General features: G+C 39.7%; 1 protein-coding gene across 1 annotated transcript in view; it reads left to right on the forward strand.

Moving 5' to 3' along the window:
* Window positions 1–14,685, forward strand: part of LOC126161674 (GTPase-activating protein) — a 134,952-nt gene that overhangs the window by 106,086 nt on the left and 14,181 nt on the right. The window contains exons 15-17 of the mRNA XM_049917679.1: window positions 4,664–4,788; window positions 10,774–10,892; window positions 14,270–14,421. Coding sequence (XP_049773636.1) covers window positions 4,664–4,788; window positions 10,774–10,892; window positions 14,270–14,421 — 396 coding nt within the window. The remainder of the gene's footprint in view (window positions 1–4,663; window positions 4,789–10,773; window positions 10,893–14,269; window positions 14,422–14,685) is intronic.

Genomic DNA, 14,685 nt, shown 5'->3' on the forward strand with positions numbered 1-14,685 from the left:
AAGCCATATTGAACCAGAAAATTGTAGGTAAATCAGCCAAAAAAATAGGCGCCCGAAAAAAATGCAGTATTTTCGTTCAGATTTTGCTAAAAAACTATGCTCCATGAAACATACCAAGCTGTACAACTGGAATGAAAATTGACCATGAAAACCAGGCCCAAAAACAATGTAAACTTCTGGTTAGCATGTCTAGTAGTGTGAATGCATGATTAAAATGAGATTTCGAGTGCAATAGATTGACTGCACAACTATAAGGAATAAAAATTTTTATTCCCTACTATTTTCCAACTATCTACAAATTAGTCAAAAAGATGTTGATTTTTATGAAAAGATGAAAGCGGGGTGCATTCAATACTTCTTTTTCAAATACTGTTTTCTATTAATGCTTCAAAGCCAGTCTCATTCGAACAACAAATTAGAAGTCCCCCCACCGTCCCCAGAACAGTGAGTTTAATTTTCAATATTGGCTATCAACAGAGACAAAGTAGCAAGAAAAATTGCACTGAGAAAATAGTTTTAGCTTTGCCATTTTGTCTCTCATTGATCAAAGACGTTTAAATCAGTTATGGAGAACATGTTTTGTACAAGTAGACAGAGTTTGATCTACATTTTTAGTACTAAAAATAAAAGAATATAACTGTCCATGTTATGTTAATAATTTAAATGTATTGTACACAAATTAATGTATGGGTTTTGTTATACTGGCACAATGTACTTGGCGTAATTACATTTGCCACAGTACAGGTATTGCTCCATCTCAATCATCAAGTCCGTTCATTTGCCAGTAAACTGCTACATATGAAGAAGTCAGGCTACGTTCGATTAATTTTCCACCTATTGCATTTATTTCCCATCCTTCTTTTCGATCCGGGCTTTGGACCGGCACTGGCGAATTTAAAAATACATTAATATACTTTTTTTTACATATTTGCCTTTTTTGTATTAATTCATTCAGAAGCGTCAATAAATCTTCTCAGATTTCGTTCCCAGTGATTAGTAATGCTTCTTTGTATGATAAGTCTCAAAGCAGGGTGCAACACATAATGGAATGTTGCAAGTTTTGCATTGGTATCTAGTTTCCCGGCACACTTTCTGTTTCGTGCAAACCACATATCTGCGCATTTTTCTGCGAATGTTCACTCACGATAACAGCCGGAAAATGTCTCCCTGTGAATCGCAGAGGATTCTTGTCATCGTAGCGCCTTCCCCCACCAGCTTTTCTCCATTCTGTTCCATGTTTTTCTACAATCTCCCATACGAGAGAAAGGTGAAACTCTGCGAGTGCCATTTTTCGCCCTGTTACCGACCGGTGGAGAGCATGAGCATTTAGAATGCACAAATGCAGAATGTGAAAAAAATATTTCTTATAGCATTTCACAGTCATACACACTGATCCCACTAACATGTCACAATGGTCAACTGCATCCATACTCAAATTGTAATCTACAATACATTGCAGTTTCTTTATTTTTTCGCCAGTATTTCTGTCAGTCTTCTCCGTTTCAACCATTTGTGTTGTGTGACTTTTGGTCAACATGTACACCTCTCTCTTACCGCACCACTTGATAGCAAGGACCTTGTTAGTGGACCTCGACTCAGTTTCTCCTCGTTTTAATTTCTTCTGCAGTTTTGGCATGTTGCGCCTGTTCTTACAGACAGTGCCACATGCAGCTGTTCCATGGTTGTGAAGCCAGGGGAACAGGTCCGGGCTGGAGTACCAGTTATCGACATATAGAGTATGACCCTGTTCCAAATATGGTCCCATAAGAGTTGCCACTGTGTCGCCCAAATTGTGGAACCCAATTTCTGTTGTTGCACCTGTATATACAATGAAATCTAAAATATACCCACTCTGACAGTCACACAGTACAAATGTCTTTATTCCGAATCTACTTCGCTTGGTTGGAATAAATTGCTTAAAAGATAATTGTCCTTTGAACAGCAAGAGGCTTTCATCTATAAAAAGCTTGTGATGTAGGCGAATATGAATTACGAAACGTCTTACAAACTTTGCCAACAATCGTCCTGATTTTAAATAGACTGTCGCCTCCATTACTCGCAGAGTTATCACTGAAGTGTAACATTCTCAGAAGTAGACAAAAACGGTCTCGGGACATAATTTTGCTGAAAACTGGTGTGTTCAAAACTGTATCTCTGGACCAATAATCACTTAATTTTAACTTCTTAACTTGTGCCATTACAAGCAAACAACATAACAATACATTTCCTCAAATCCAGTGTCTTTCCACTTTGACAGTCAAGAATTCACTGATTCTGTAGTATTTTCTCTGGTGTAAACGTAAAAACGATTTGTTTCATCTGCAATAAATTGCAACAGTTCTTGAGACATAAATATCACAAAAAATGAAAGAATGCTTGGGTCAGTATCTAATTGACATTTGTGTCCTGAACTCGAGTCATTGAAGTAATGGTTTAACCGCTGGAAATCGGTTTCTTTCCAGTCAAATGTGTCACTTAAGCGCACTCTTTTCTGAACCGTTTCACTGTCACTTTCTGATTCCTCGTATTCAGAGGAACTGCTCCCATCTGATGTAAAGGGCTGAGGACTACAGGTTCAAGATTCTGTTGAAGACTCATCACTGGTAGCAATGTCAGATAATTCACACTCACTGTCACTCTTTGTGAGCATATCCAGGATTTCTTTATCTGTGCAACCATGGCGACATGACATTTCTCACATAGTAAACAATAAAACTGACATAAATACAGGAGTCTAAGTCAAATTCTGCAAAGAGCAAACATAGCAACAAAGATATATGCACTCACAAACTATAGCCAGACCACTGAACAGCTACTAGACGAGCAGGGCGGAAAGAAAGCTCTGCACGTATACATGTCCGTAACGCTCAGGTAGCTGTGACTCAGCACGCCTAAACTCATCCCTAGCAGTGGGAAGTCCGGTGGCACGGGATGCGTAAACACGTCCATAGCGCCGAAGGGAAGACCCAAGGCCACGTGTATACACGTCAGGCATGCCAGGGGAACAGCGAGGCATGACGAGTTAACATGTCCACAGCAGTCAAAGGGTTAATGTCAGTTTTGTTACAGAATTCTTAAGCATATTATTTGTTAGAATAATGGAAGAGAACAATTTCTGTCCATACATCAACATAGAAAGCATTGCTAATTTGAAATGTAGCTTGCACTTTCCTCATCGTATCCTGCAAGGATGATGGGCAATAGGCAGATTCCATATTGTTAGATCTCTGGAAAGTATTTGACATAGTTCCATACTGCAGGCTGTTAATGGAGGTCTAAGCATATGAAATAGGTACTTAGATACATGAGTGGCTAGAAATGCTTTTTAAGTTGCAGTTCTATTTGGTGCTCTGAATGTGGAGAAATGTAAGTTAATTTAGAAGAGTAGGAGATAAACCGTGCTGCAGCATTTGAATAGAGTATTGGTGATGTGCTGCTTGACAGAAATGGATCGATTAAATGTGGGATTGTAATGCTGCAAATCAATTGGAAATGGAACGAGCGCATAAGATCAGGTGAAGGGAAGGGCTTTAGTCAACTTTGATGTATTGGGAGAATTCTGTTAAAGTGTAGCTCATATGTAAAGGAGACTACATACAGAACACTTCTGTGACCCATTGTTGAGTACTGCTCGAGTGTTTGGATTCACACCAGGTCAGATTAAAGAAAAACAGAGAAGCAATTCAGAGGCAAGTTTTGAACTACTCAAGAATATCACAGAAATTCCCTGTGAACACAGACGTGAATCCTTGGAGGAAAGAAGACACCCTTTATTGAGAAATGCTGTTGAGAAAGTTCAGAGAACAGACATTTCTGACAAACTGCAGAACAATTGTACTGCTACCAACATACACTTCAAGTAAGGACCTTTGTGGTGTGCATATGAAAAATAAAGGCTATTACAGAAGCATGCAGTCACTTTCCCTTGCTCCATTTACACTGAAATAGGAAAACGTATGACTAGATGCAGTGAAATGAAATGATTGTTTGGCATTATTGGCTGGGAGACTGTCCAGGGTTGTTCGGCCACCTGGTGCAGGTCTTTCCATTTGATGCCACTTCAGGTGCTTGATGAAAATGAGCTGAAATGTTTAGGACAACACAAAACATCTAGTCCTCAAGTGAAGAAAATATATAGCCCTGCTGTGAATTGAACCTGGGACATGGCTATCTAGAGGCATTGTCATTCACTACTAATCCACCAGGCACCCACCGCCATTCACTAAATGGTGGCTTACAGTGTATGTATGTACATGTAGAAGTTATAATCCACTACAAAGAAAAATTACACTGAGACTCTGAATTGCAGTTTTTTTTTTCTCTCTCTCTATTCCACATCAACATCTCTGCACAATCTATGACACAACTGGCACTAGCAATTTAGGTTCTTGGTGATTTTGGCACTTGGCTGCAGTCTGTGTACACACAGGAGGGAGTTGTCACTTGGCTGACTAAGTTTCACACTGAAAAACAGTGTTAGTATGTTTTGTTCAGATATGTTTAAATGATGGACAAAAATTTATATCTTACAAGCACAGTGTTACAAGGAAAACTAAGTGTCTGTCTGTTATACATGTAACTTGAGTCGAATACATAATTTGTTGTTATTTACAAGGCATGAAATCAAGTACCTGTTTAATATGCTTTTCCTGTTTCATAATAGGAAAGGAACCACTTTGTTCTATTCCACTGGACAAAATACTGGCCGTAGAACGACTACAGGAAGATTCATTCAAGATGAAGAATATGTTTCAGATTGTTCAGCCAGAGAGAGCTTTATACATACAGGTAAATATTTCTGTACTTTGTAGACCAGTGAGGTATTGCTCACACACATTATTATTTTTGGCTTCAGTGAAATTTTCTTGTACGTTCTGGAACTGAATGTTAAGTTCCATAACCAAAATGGGTGCATCTGCAGCTTCGCCTCCCCTGTTTCTACTTCGTAACATTGTAATCTTTAAGAGAATGTGATGTGTTAACCACTTTGTAAAGGATGTGTTAACCACTTTGTAAAGCATAGGATCTGTACAAAGAGTTTATCATTTTCAGCATTGTAAAGACAGACAGAAAGTAAAATTCAGTTGTAGATATTGCAGCAACACACACAGTACAGAATGCCAGTAAAAATACAGTCACTTTAATGTTTAGACCACAAACACATTCAATACATTATCCATCTACATTGCCAGCTCAGTACCAGTTTAAAAAAGAGCGATCCATGAGTGGAGTGAAGCTATTTATCATCCATGAGTGGAGTGAAGCTATTTATCACATGGAACATTACAAAATGAGAATGACAGCATTCCGTTCCAGTGTAAAATAGAAAAACACCTGATGGCGCCGAACGGTGTCTGTGCATGCCGCTGAGGAAGCGTGACTCTCCATACTGTCTGAAGGTGCCGTCTCCTATCAGCTATTGAACTTCAATGGACGGCAAGCCGCTGGTGCGATTGATGTGGTAACTACAGGTTGCCACAGTGTTCTCCTCGTATCAGGGTTCCTGTAAACTGTGTCCCTTCCCCATAGTGCGGAATGGTGCTTGGTGCTCAGGAAGGCTGTTGGTGGATGCCCACTCTGTCCTAAAGAGCTCCCTTGTTGCTCTGCACTGGAGTATAGGGCCAAAAGTGATCCAGACAGTGATGGCATTGCTGCGGCCTGGTGGCACAACGTTTGCACCGGATCCATGGAGACAACTTGGGGCATGGGCCAGAACATGCCTCCAGTGGAAGCGGCACCTACTGTCTCTGCAGTGCCTTCCTCTGTAGTGTATGGCCTTCCACATCTGGGCTCTGATGAACTGGCAGAAGGCTGGAAACGAGAACAACAGAGGGTGAGCAAGGCATACTGTCATATGGGGCAGAATCAGTTGAAAGATCATCAAGAATGGAGGTGAGCAAAGAGAACCAGGCGTGGGAAGAGTGGACGATCTGGAAAGTGTGGGAGAGGCAGCAGAGACCAGTTCTCTACTTAGGGCAGAGTTGATTGTGGTGGAAGGTCACCAGCCTGTAGCCTGTATGCTGTCTGCAGTGTGAAAAAAATGCTGCCTGCAGACGACTTTTGGGATCCAGTGCTTGTGGAGACCGAACGCACAATCCCAGACCGGAGTCGCAGGTTTGAAATGCCCCATAAGAGGGACCTTGGACAACCTGAGTGCGAGAAGCATAAGATTAGATACCGTGCATGGCTGACAGCTATGCAAGAGCTCCATCAGGCTCTTCTCCCCAATGGGAGTGAATCTGTATTAGCTAAGAAAGCACCTGTGTGCCTCATCTGCATAACTGTCACCAGTATACTTCTTCATTTTCGTCTTAAAAGTGTAGATGGGGCATTCTGCTGCATGAACATGTTGAGTACCATGGTACGTGTAAAAATCATGAAAAGTTTGAGAGGTGGATGTAGGACCATTGTCAGTTACCAGCGTGTGGGGCATGCCTTTGATGGAAAAGATGCAAGTGAGAGCCCGCGCCGTTGCACCACTGTGGTGGAGTGGCAGGTGACTACGTACAGAAGCTGGGAGAGGCATTGGTGACCGCCAACCAATAGGCATCCAAGAAGGGGCTGATGAGATTGAAATGGGCATGCTCCCATGGCTGTGAGAGCTAAGGCAATGGTGAAAAACACTGCCGGAGTGAGGCCTGATGACCTGCTCATTTAGAGCAAGCAGTGATTAAATGTTCAGTCTCACAATTGATTGTGAGCCTGTAGACAGGCAGCGAGCCAGCTCCTTTGTGTGCGAGATGTCCAAATGATCTTGGTATAGAAGATGAAGAATGTCAAGCCTGAGAATGGGTGGAACAACCACCCTTGGAACAGCGTTTTTTGTGAACAACAAGAGAACATCATTGACGAGTATGAGTCTTCTTCACCTAAAAAAATAATTACGAACGGTATCCAATACAGGAGCAGGAGGTTTTTCAGGCCACCTTTACTAGAACATATTGTCGCACTTGACGAACAACATGGTTGGAGGCAATGGCTTGTGTGATGCGAGATTTGGTATTAAGGGAGCTGCCCAGTAAGTTTTCTTGTCAAAGTAAAAACAAAGTACTTCATCTTGATTAAAACCAGGGTCAGGTTCCATTAGCAAACATGAAAGAGCATCTGCTTTTGAGTGCTGAGCCAAAGGGTGGAAATGAATCTCATAAATATACATACTAAGGAACAGGGCCCACCACTGACGCCAATGGGTTATCTTGTCTGGGAAGTGTACCGTGGTACTAAAGAGAGACACTCGCTAATGGTCTGTGATCAGTCTCCAAATGAAACTTAACACTGTATAGAAACATGTGAAATGAAGCTTCTTTATAGCATAGATAATGCAGGGTGTATACAACCCGGGAGATCCAGGAAAAACCCGGGAATTTTTTCATCCAGGAGAAAACCGGGAAAAGCCCGGGAATTTTTCATTGTTTTGGTTTTCAGTTAAATTTTTGTGATTTTGACTGGTAAGAACCAATACTCTTAACAAAGGGTATTACTGTATCCGGCTACTGCAGAATAATACTGCAGCAACATAACATGAACGAGAGGAAAAAAACAAAAATAAAACTTAAGTTGCAAAGGAAATGCGCCGTATACAACAACAAAACAGTGGTCATACAAGCGTCTGCCAACAACGATGTGTGTCAAAGGCTTTAGGAAGACTATGCAATGCTTTATTACAAATTGCTCCGATAAGCGTGACGTGACAGCTGTTTAAATTAGATTCATTTGAGCTGTTGCGGGCGGGCTCTTGAGCATGCGCAGTTGAGTTGCGTATGAGTAATACGTTCTCCCGCTTCTGGTTACAGAAGTGTGGCTGGGCGCCACTACTTAATATTGCTCCGGTTTAAAAATACAGTAAATCTGGGGCTGATGCACAGAGCAGTCTGAGTTGAGGTGGGGAGTCTCCACGTGACCTGTGTTTACATTCAGTGATTTTGTTGTTTCCTCTTCGTTTATTGCTCTCATGTTAAATGATAACAAAACGAATTTTTGTGGCTGGGAGCTATCAAATGAATTAAAATATGTTCGCATAATTATGGAAGGCTAAAATATGTCATTAGTTTCAGACTTTATCTCCACCTTTCTCACAGTCAAGCATTAATCGCCTTACAGAACAGTCAAGTTATTTTTGCCGGTTTGCTAAAGAGATTTGGCTGAAAATTAATCTTTTCTGCTGAGGCAGTCAATTTATGTGAATCGAAGTGTTTAATTTCACACTATTGGCTAGTTTCAATTGTTCGCTGCATTTCAAGTGCACGTATGGCATTATGCCATAATAAAAAACCAAACATTAGATAATACAGACGGGTGCTCCAAGAAAATTTACATACAAATGTGCATTTTAAGCTGAATTATGCGTTTTAGTATAGTTCACGAAATCTGGTGCTCTTGAAGTATCGTCTGATGTCCTGTTTCTTTTATGACATATGTAAGATCTTTTAATGTTTTACACGTGCGAACATTGGGCTTCCTGTGTCATCATAGCTATTCTAACAGGTCGCGGGAAAATATTGCGAATGGTGGTTTGAAAAGTGTTACATTCAAAGCAGATTTCCTTTTACACAAGATGAACGATGTGCGAGAATGTACGATGAATTTCTTAAATCACAAAGCGTTTGACTATCATTTAAAAATCAACTCTTTGAGGACGACCATTTAGAAGGATGTCGAGCCCAGAAGATCAGACATTTACGTCGTTATTAAAAATTTTACTGGCACATTTGTTTGATGTATCTTAAAGTGTAACACGCGCAAAAAGATCAACATTATATGTGGAAGCTTAGCTTCTCTTCCAGCTTATTAATGTTCGAGACCAATATTATATGTAAATGCTATGTATGTTTATTTAAACCATTAACTTTTCTTAAACCATTAACTTTTCTTATTTGTGTGTTCGCGCTTACTGAAGAGTGAGCTTGCTATTGGCTTACTACATCACGTGTCCTATGCTGCCATCAGCTGGCGAGATCACGTGACTTGAGTTATGACTGTCTTACAAAAGCGCATCGCAATCTCGATTTCAATGTTTCGGAAACTAACATGCAGTGTTTAGTGGAATTCAAATTTATACCTTCATAATATGAAAATATGCAGCGTACATGTTGCTGTACATCAAAGGTCTTTCAAAACTTGTTTTTTCCCCTTGGGTTTTCTAAAGTGCCGGGAAATTCTACTCCGGTATATAAAACCATAAACATTCAAAGAATTGATGAGTTTTACTGTGCCGAGGAAGAGGATACTGTCACTTAATGCCGAAAAGTGTATTTTCACCCGGGAGAAAGTGTATTTTTAACCGGGAAAAATCCGGGAATTTTTTTTCCTTGTCCACATATACACCCTGTAATGGGAGGAGTCTCCTCCTCTATTTGAGAGCAATTCTTATGTGCTTCATTAAGCATCTTTGATGCAAAAGTGATGAGTTGTTCTGAATCATCAGCACAATATTGAGACAATATGACTCCCATGCCATACTGTGATGTCCCATTGCAACCTTAAGCTGAAGTCACGGATGATAGGTGGCCAAGCACAGAGCAGAATGCAAACTGTCTTTTGAAGTCTTAAATGCATGGTCAAAGGCAGGTGCCCACTTCAGCACTGCACCTTTATTAAGCAGCTGATTGAGAGGATAGAAAACCAAAGCTGGGTATGAAAGGAACTTGTGGTGATAAGCGACTTTGCCTAAGATTCCTTGGAACGTCTTCACATTTGAGGGGTTCAGGAGGGTCGCAGTAACTGTTGTGTGGCTGTCAGTCTGCTGATTACCCCGATGAGAAATAACATGTCCCAAGCATTCTGTAGAGGGTTGGAAAAAATGTGACTTTTCCAAATTGCAATCAAGACCTGCAAGGAGGCAACAGTGGAGGGAAACTAAGATGTAGATAAGTATTTGAATTCCAAAGTTAGTCACTGCACCCATATCCATATTGAGGCTTAACAAGGTCATGTTAACATGCACATTGATGAACAGTTTATTAGAAAGAGTTGCAGTCTCTTCACGTACATGACTAATAACATTAATGTCCATGGATGTGGGAGGCACAGCAGAAGTGATCAAGTGTTGCACACAGTTGCAATGTGACCTTTCTTATGACATATTATGCAGCACAACGCCCAACATTGTGGACTGTGTTGAACAAAATTAGGAGGACAGGGGCTTGGGGAAAGTTTTCTGCCAAGATCGCGTGAAGAAGAAGAAGAGGTAAACTGTAAATTTTTGCCAGATTAGTTGTAATGGTAGTTTTAAACGCTGATGTTCTTACAGACCATACATGAAACTTTTCTTTTTGCATTGTATCATGTTCATGGATATTGAAGTATACTACAGACAGGAGAACGTGGCTAGCATATGGATAAAAGGCAGCAAATTTGTGTTCTAACAGAGTTACTGTAACCTTTTTATGAATGTCTGTTTTTGTAAACAACTTTGGTAGCAAATTATGTTCCATGTGATGTACTAGCATGTTTCTGAGTGACCAGCAACCACAATGGAACCCTACTCCATTTCCGAACTACTTCCAAAAACTGAGAAATGTAAAATTTGGATACGTGCAAGTGTTGGTCTGCTTTGCACAGTTAGGTGTCTAATTAATCGAACATACATTTTGAGAACAGAATGTGCAATTGTGAAGTTGCGCACACCATTATTCATTTTTATTTATTGGAACTAAAAATCACATTATTTTTTCCTAATTTAGCTTTAGTGTTTTACTTTTCCTTGATGTAGTAAAGTTTCTTCATTATTTGAAAAAAACTAGCATTGTATACAGTAATTCCATTTATTTTTAGGCAAATAACTGTGTTGAAGAAAAAGAATGGATTGATATTTTGACAAAGATATGCCAGAGGAACAGCAATCGACTGAAACGATACCATCCCTCTGCCTATATCAATGGAACTTGGCTGTGGTAAGCAAATGTTCGATTTAAGATAAAATTGTTTTTATAAAATTAATTTAGTAATAACAATGTTGTGCAATGAGCTCTGTTCTTCTCTTTGAAAGGGCATACAAAACAGTAGAAAGGAAACATGGAACATTCTGTTGTTTTTCCTTCTGTTCTCTTGGGACCAAAATTAAAGTGTGTTAAGAATTCATTTTCTTTGAATGACCTACCAGCCACTTCTGGGTGTACTATATTATAGCAGCTTTTTTTGTGTGATCGGGCTCTCTAACATACACTCATTATGTGCACATGTGGCTTTTAGGGAATTTTTATTTTCCAATACTCATCGACTTTTAATTATTTTTGTTACTTTTAACCACGCTCATCTGGTTAGCAATTTTAGTACAGACTCTAAAGATCTTTCTGTCACATACCCAAATCAGTATAACATAACCATTATCACTAACACCACCATTATTATCATCATTGTCACGACCACCATCACCACCACCTGGTATTTTTATACATTTATTGAGGTTTTTCAGCATTAAAATTTCAAGCGACACTGCTGCCTTCCCATTCATTGTTACAATCTGAGACAATCTACAGCAACTCCTGTCATCAAAACTTTGGTGTCCATGGCATTACCCTTGGGCAGCAGATTTCCCCAAATAGTACTTGCAGTAAACCCTTTGCATGGTAGCATATGAAAATCCCAATGCTTGCAAGAGCTCAGATATTGAGAGTGCCATGTGTTAGGCACCAGTTATGTAGTCTTGCTCACTCAAACTTTCCAGTATGTCATATCTTTCCCATCAAGTGCTGAATTGCTGTACCGATAGTCAGTATAAAGTCTTACAGCATCTGAGCATTCCAATCCCATGACATGACACACTAAGGTCCATTTGCTAAAATGTTTAACTGTGAATCATGGTGCATCTTGGCATTTTTCACTTACATAAATTGTTGTCAGAATTGGAAGAAGCAATAATTGAAAGAAGAAGAAAAATCCTAGTATTAACAGGGTAGACTGTTCTAACACTACCCTATGGGACTCTGGTGCTTGCAGGCAAGCACAGATAGTATGCACCACCTGCAAGGAACCCTATTACTCCATGCTCACAGCTTGTTCTGTTGCATGCACGGGCAATTTACCCACCCCAGCCTAGCTCAAGCACACAATCACACAAGCTATAGCACATTTCTTGATTGCATTCACGTGAGCTGTTTGCCCTCCCCTGTGCCGCCCCCCCCCCCCCCCCCCTCTCTCTGCCCACAGGCGAGCGCTTAAGCTGGAACAGCCTGTGGCACTAAATAAATGAAATATAACTTGAACTGTAGTAAACACTGTCATGTTGTATGCATAATTCAAATATGACATTTCATAATACTAATTGTATATAAGAGCCAATGCATATGTATGAGCATTTTCCTTTATTTTGATGTACACCACATGGTTTCTTTATCTGCAATTCAGTTGACTTTATCTTGTTCTCAATACCAAACAGCATGAAACTGTCAGTAACACTGTTGTTAATAGTTGTACTGTTGTCTATATTGACTTTTCTTTTGGCTTTATTTCATGTTTGTCATTGATAGTAAGTGTAGTTTTGTATCTTGTGTGTCACTACAAACCCACAGTTTTGGGAGTCAGTTCATTTTCAGTCTTTGCATTTTGTGATAATACTGTGACCTCTGAAAGTGCTATAAACTGCTCGTAAACAGTTTTGTATCCACACCACAGCAACAATCATTTGACCATTCACCCACTATTGTGAGACACGAAACATTGTATACCTGCCCCTTTTGTGCTCGCCCACGTTTAACACCAGTGGCTGACAACACTATCTTCAAATGATGGCTTATAGATACTCTGAACAGAACCCAATTGATTTTGTGCTGCCTTTTTGGAGGCAACTGGGAGAGCAGTGTTAACACAGGCAGTATACAATCATCTCTACACGATCAATTTGGCCTTTTTAAGTATCATCAGTGCAAACCCCCCAGCACCATAATGTGTATGGAAGGTGAGCAAGAGAACACTTGAATGGAATCTGGATAAGTACACAAATGCACCATTTGTCTGATGCCTGATAATTATCACAGTGGCCAGGTATAAATGCATGTCTCAGCCACACAGTCCCATGATTTAACTAGCGGAGAGGGTCATTCATGTTTTGGGCCTACTGATTACACACTTTTACCTGGCCCTTGAGCAGAGGATGCTGGGATCAGAAGCTTGTGATCAGCGTGTAACACATTAGCTGCAGAGACAAACCCTGCCTTCTCCTCCCAGAGCAGCTTGTTTATAGCTTATAAAAGAAACAAACATGTAATGGTTTAATGGCAAGTCACTATAAGCACCAGATGTGGCCTCTGTACTCATTTCTGTAACTAATATTAACAATCACTATGCATGACACCACATGTAGCTCAACACTATATTTACAGTGGCTGCTTATTGCTATGGTACACTATATTGTTACATAGCTATGGTCAGCAACACGGTGATATTTCCGGAGTGGCAAGAAGTCAGCAGACTTCCACCAATCACAGAGGGACCAAGATAAAGTGCGGGACTAGTGTATCACGTACAGACGTCAATCTCTCTCATTGCTGCCTATTGTTTTGGTAGTTATTTTGTTCTTATCTTAAGCAAAGTTGCCTTTCTGAATATTGTTGGGCTTATTCCTTATCTCCCAGCTGTCCTTGAATCTAAGCTCATACCTGCTCATAGGTATGCAGATAATAGATACAAAACTTCTATTGATCAGTTTATACATATGAAGAAAGTGAAGTTGCAGTTCAGTGTGTATTACATTGTTAGCTGTAGAGCACCAATAAATGCTGGGTAAGTTAATTTATAGACCTTAGGATGGCAAGGCATATCTTCACCTACAGCCCTATCAGTGCTCAGGGGTGTTCAAACCAATCTTCAAACTGGTGACTACACATAAAAGATAATCATCAGTTTGATTGTTCTTATATCTTGCATCCTATCCTTTACCTTTGCCCTATGCCACCTCTTCCCATTCATGTTAAAACTATACATGTTCACAGAACTATACTGTAAATTGCGTTAATAATATTTGAAAGTACTGTAAGATACACTTTGGCTTACATTAACCAAATATATGTTATTAAATTTCACTGCCTAAAGCACACTTTTGCTAATTTTTAAGTGCATGTGTTAATGGGACCAGCAATAGTGCAAAAAAGTGGCAGGGAGTATAGTCATCTCCATATCTTAATTCAGAAATGTTGTCTTGATGTACCTTTTTTGTAATCTGTAACTTCATGGTCTTACTGTCTTAGGATTGAAATTATAACAAACAATATTAATTGTCAATAATAACATAGCTCTATAGGATCTGCTTCATAATTTTTTTTCTCCTGTGCAGCTGTAGGTCATCAAATGAATTTGAACCAGGATGCAAGGATGTCTCACCAGGTTCCGAAGCAGGTCTTCAGATGAATTTAGATCCTGACCGAGAATTACAGAGAATTCATTCTTTATTTATTACACACATGGCTAAAGTGGAAAGTCTGAAAGGTTTGTATTTAGCTGCTTTCTTACATTCTATTTTTTACTACTACAGTACAAATCATTGTAACCACAGTAACATGATTTTTTGTATTATACAGTCGTATACACTGCTTTTGGTTAGTGATTGGGTACTTCTTGAGGTTACCTGAAAGTAATTACAATTATTTCATTACGAGTTTTGTATAAGGCATCACATATCAAACATATAGTTATTTTCATATAGTTGTCTGATGTTGTATAAGTGTCCAAACATTTTACCCAGTGCCGGAT

Source organism: Schistocerca cancellata, chromosome 2 (assembly GCF_023864275.1).
Source record: "Schistocerca cancellata isolate TAMUIC-IGC-003103 chromosome 2, iqSchCanc2.1, whole genome shotgun sequence".
Classification (NCBI taxonomy): domain Eukaryota; kingdom Metazoa; phylum Arthropoda; class Insecta; order Orthoptera; family Acrididae; genus Schistocerca; species Schistocerca cancellata.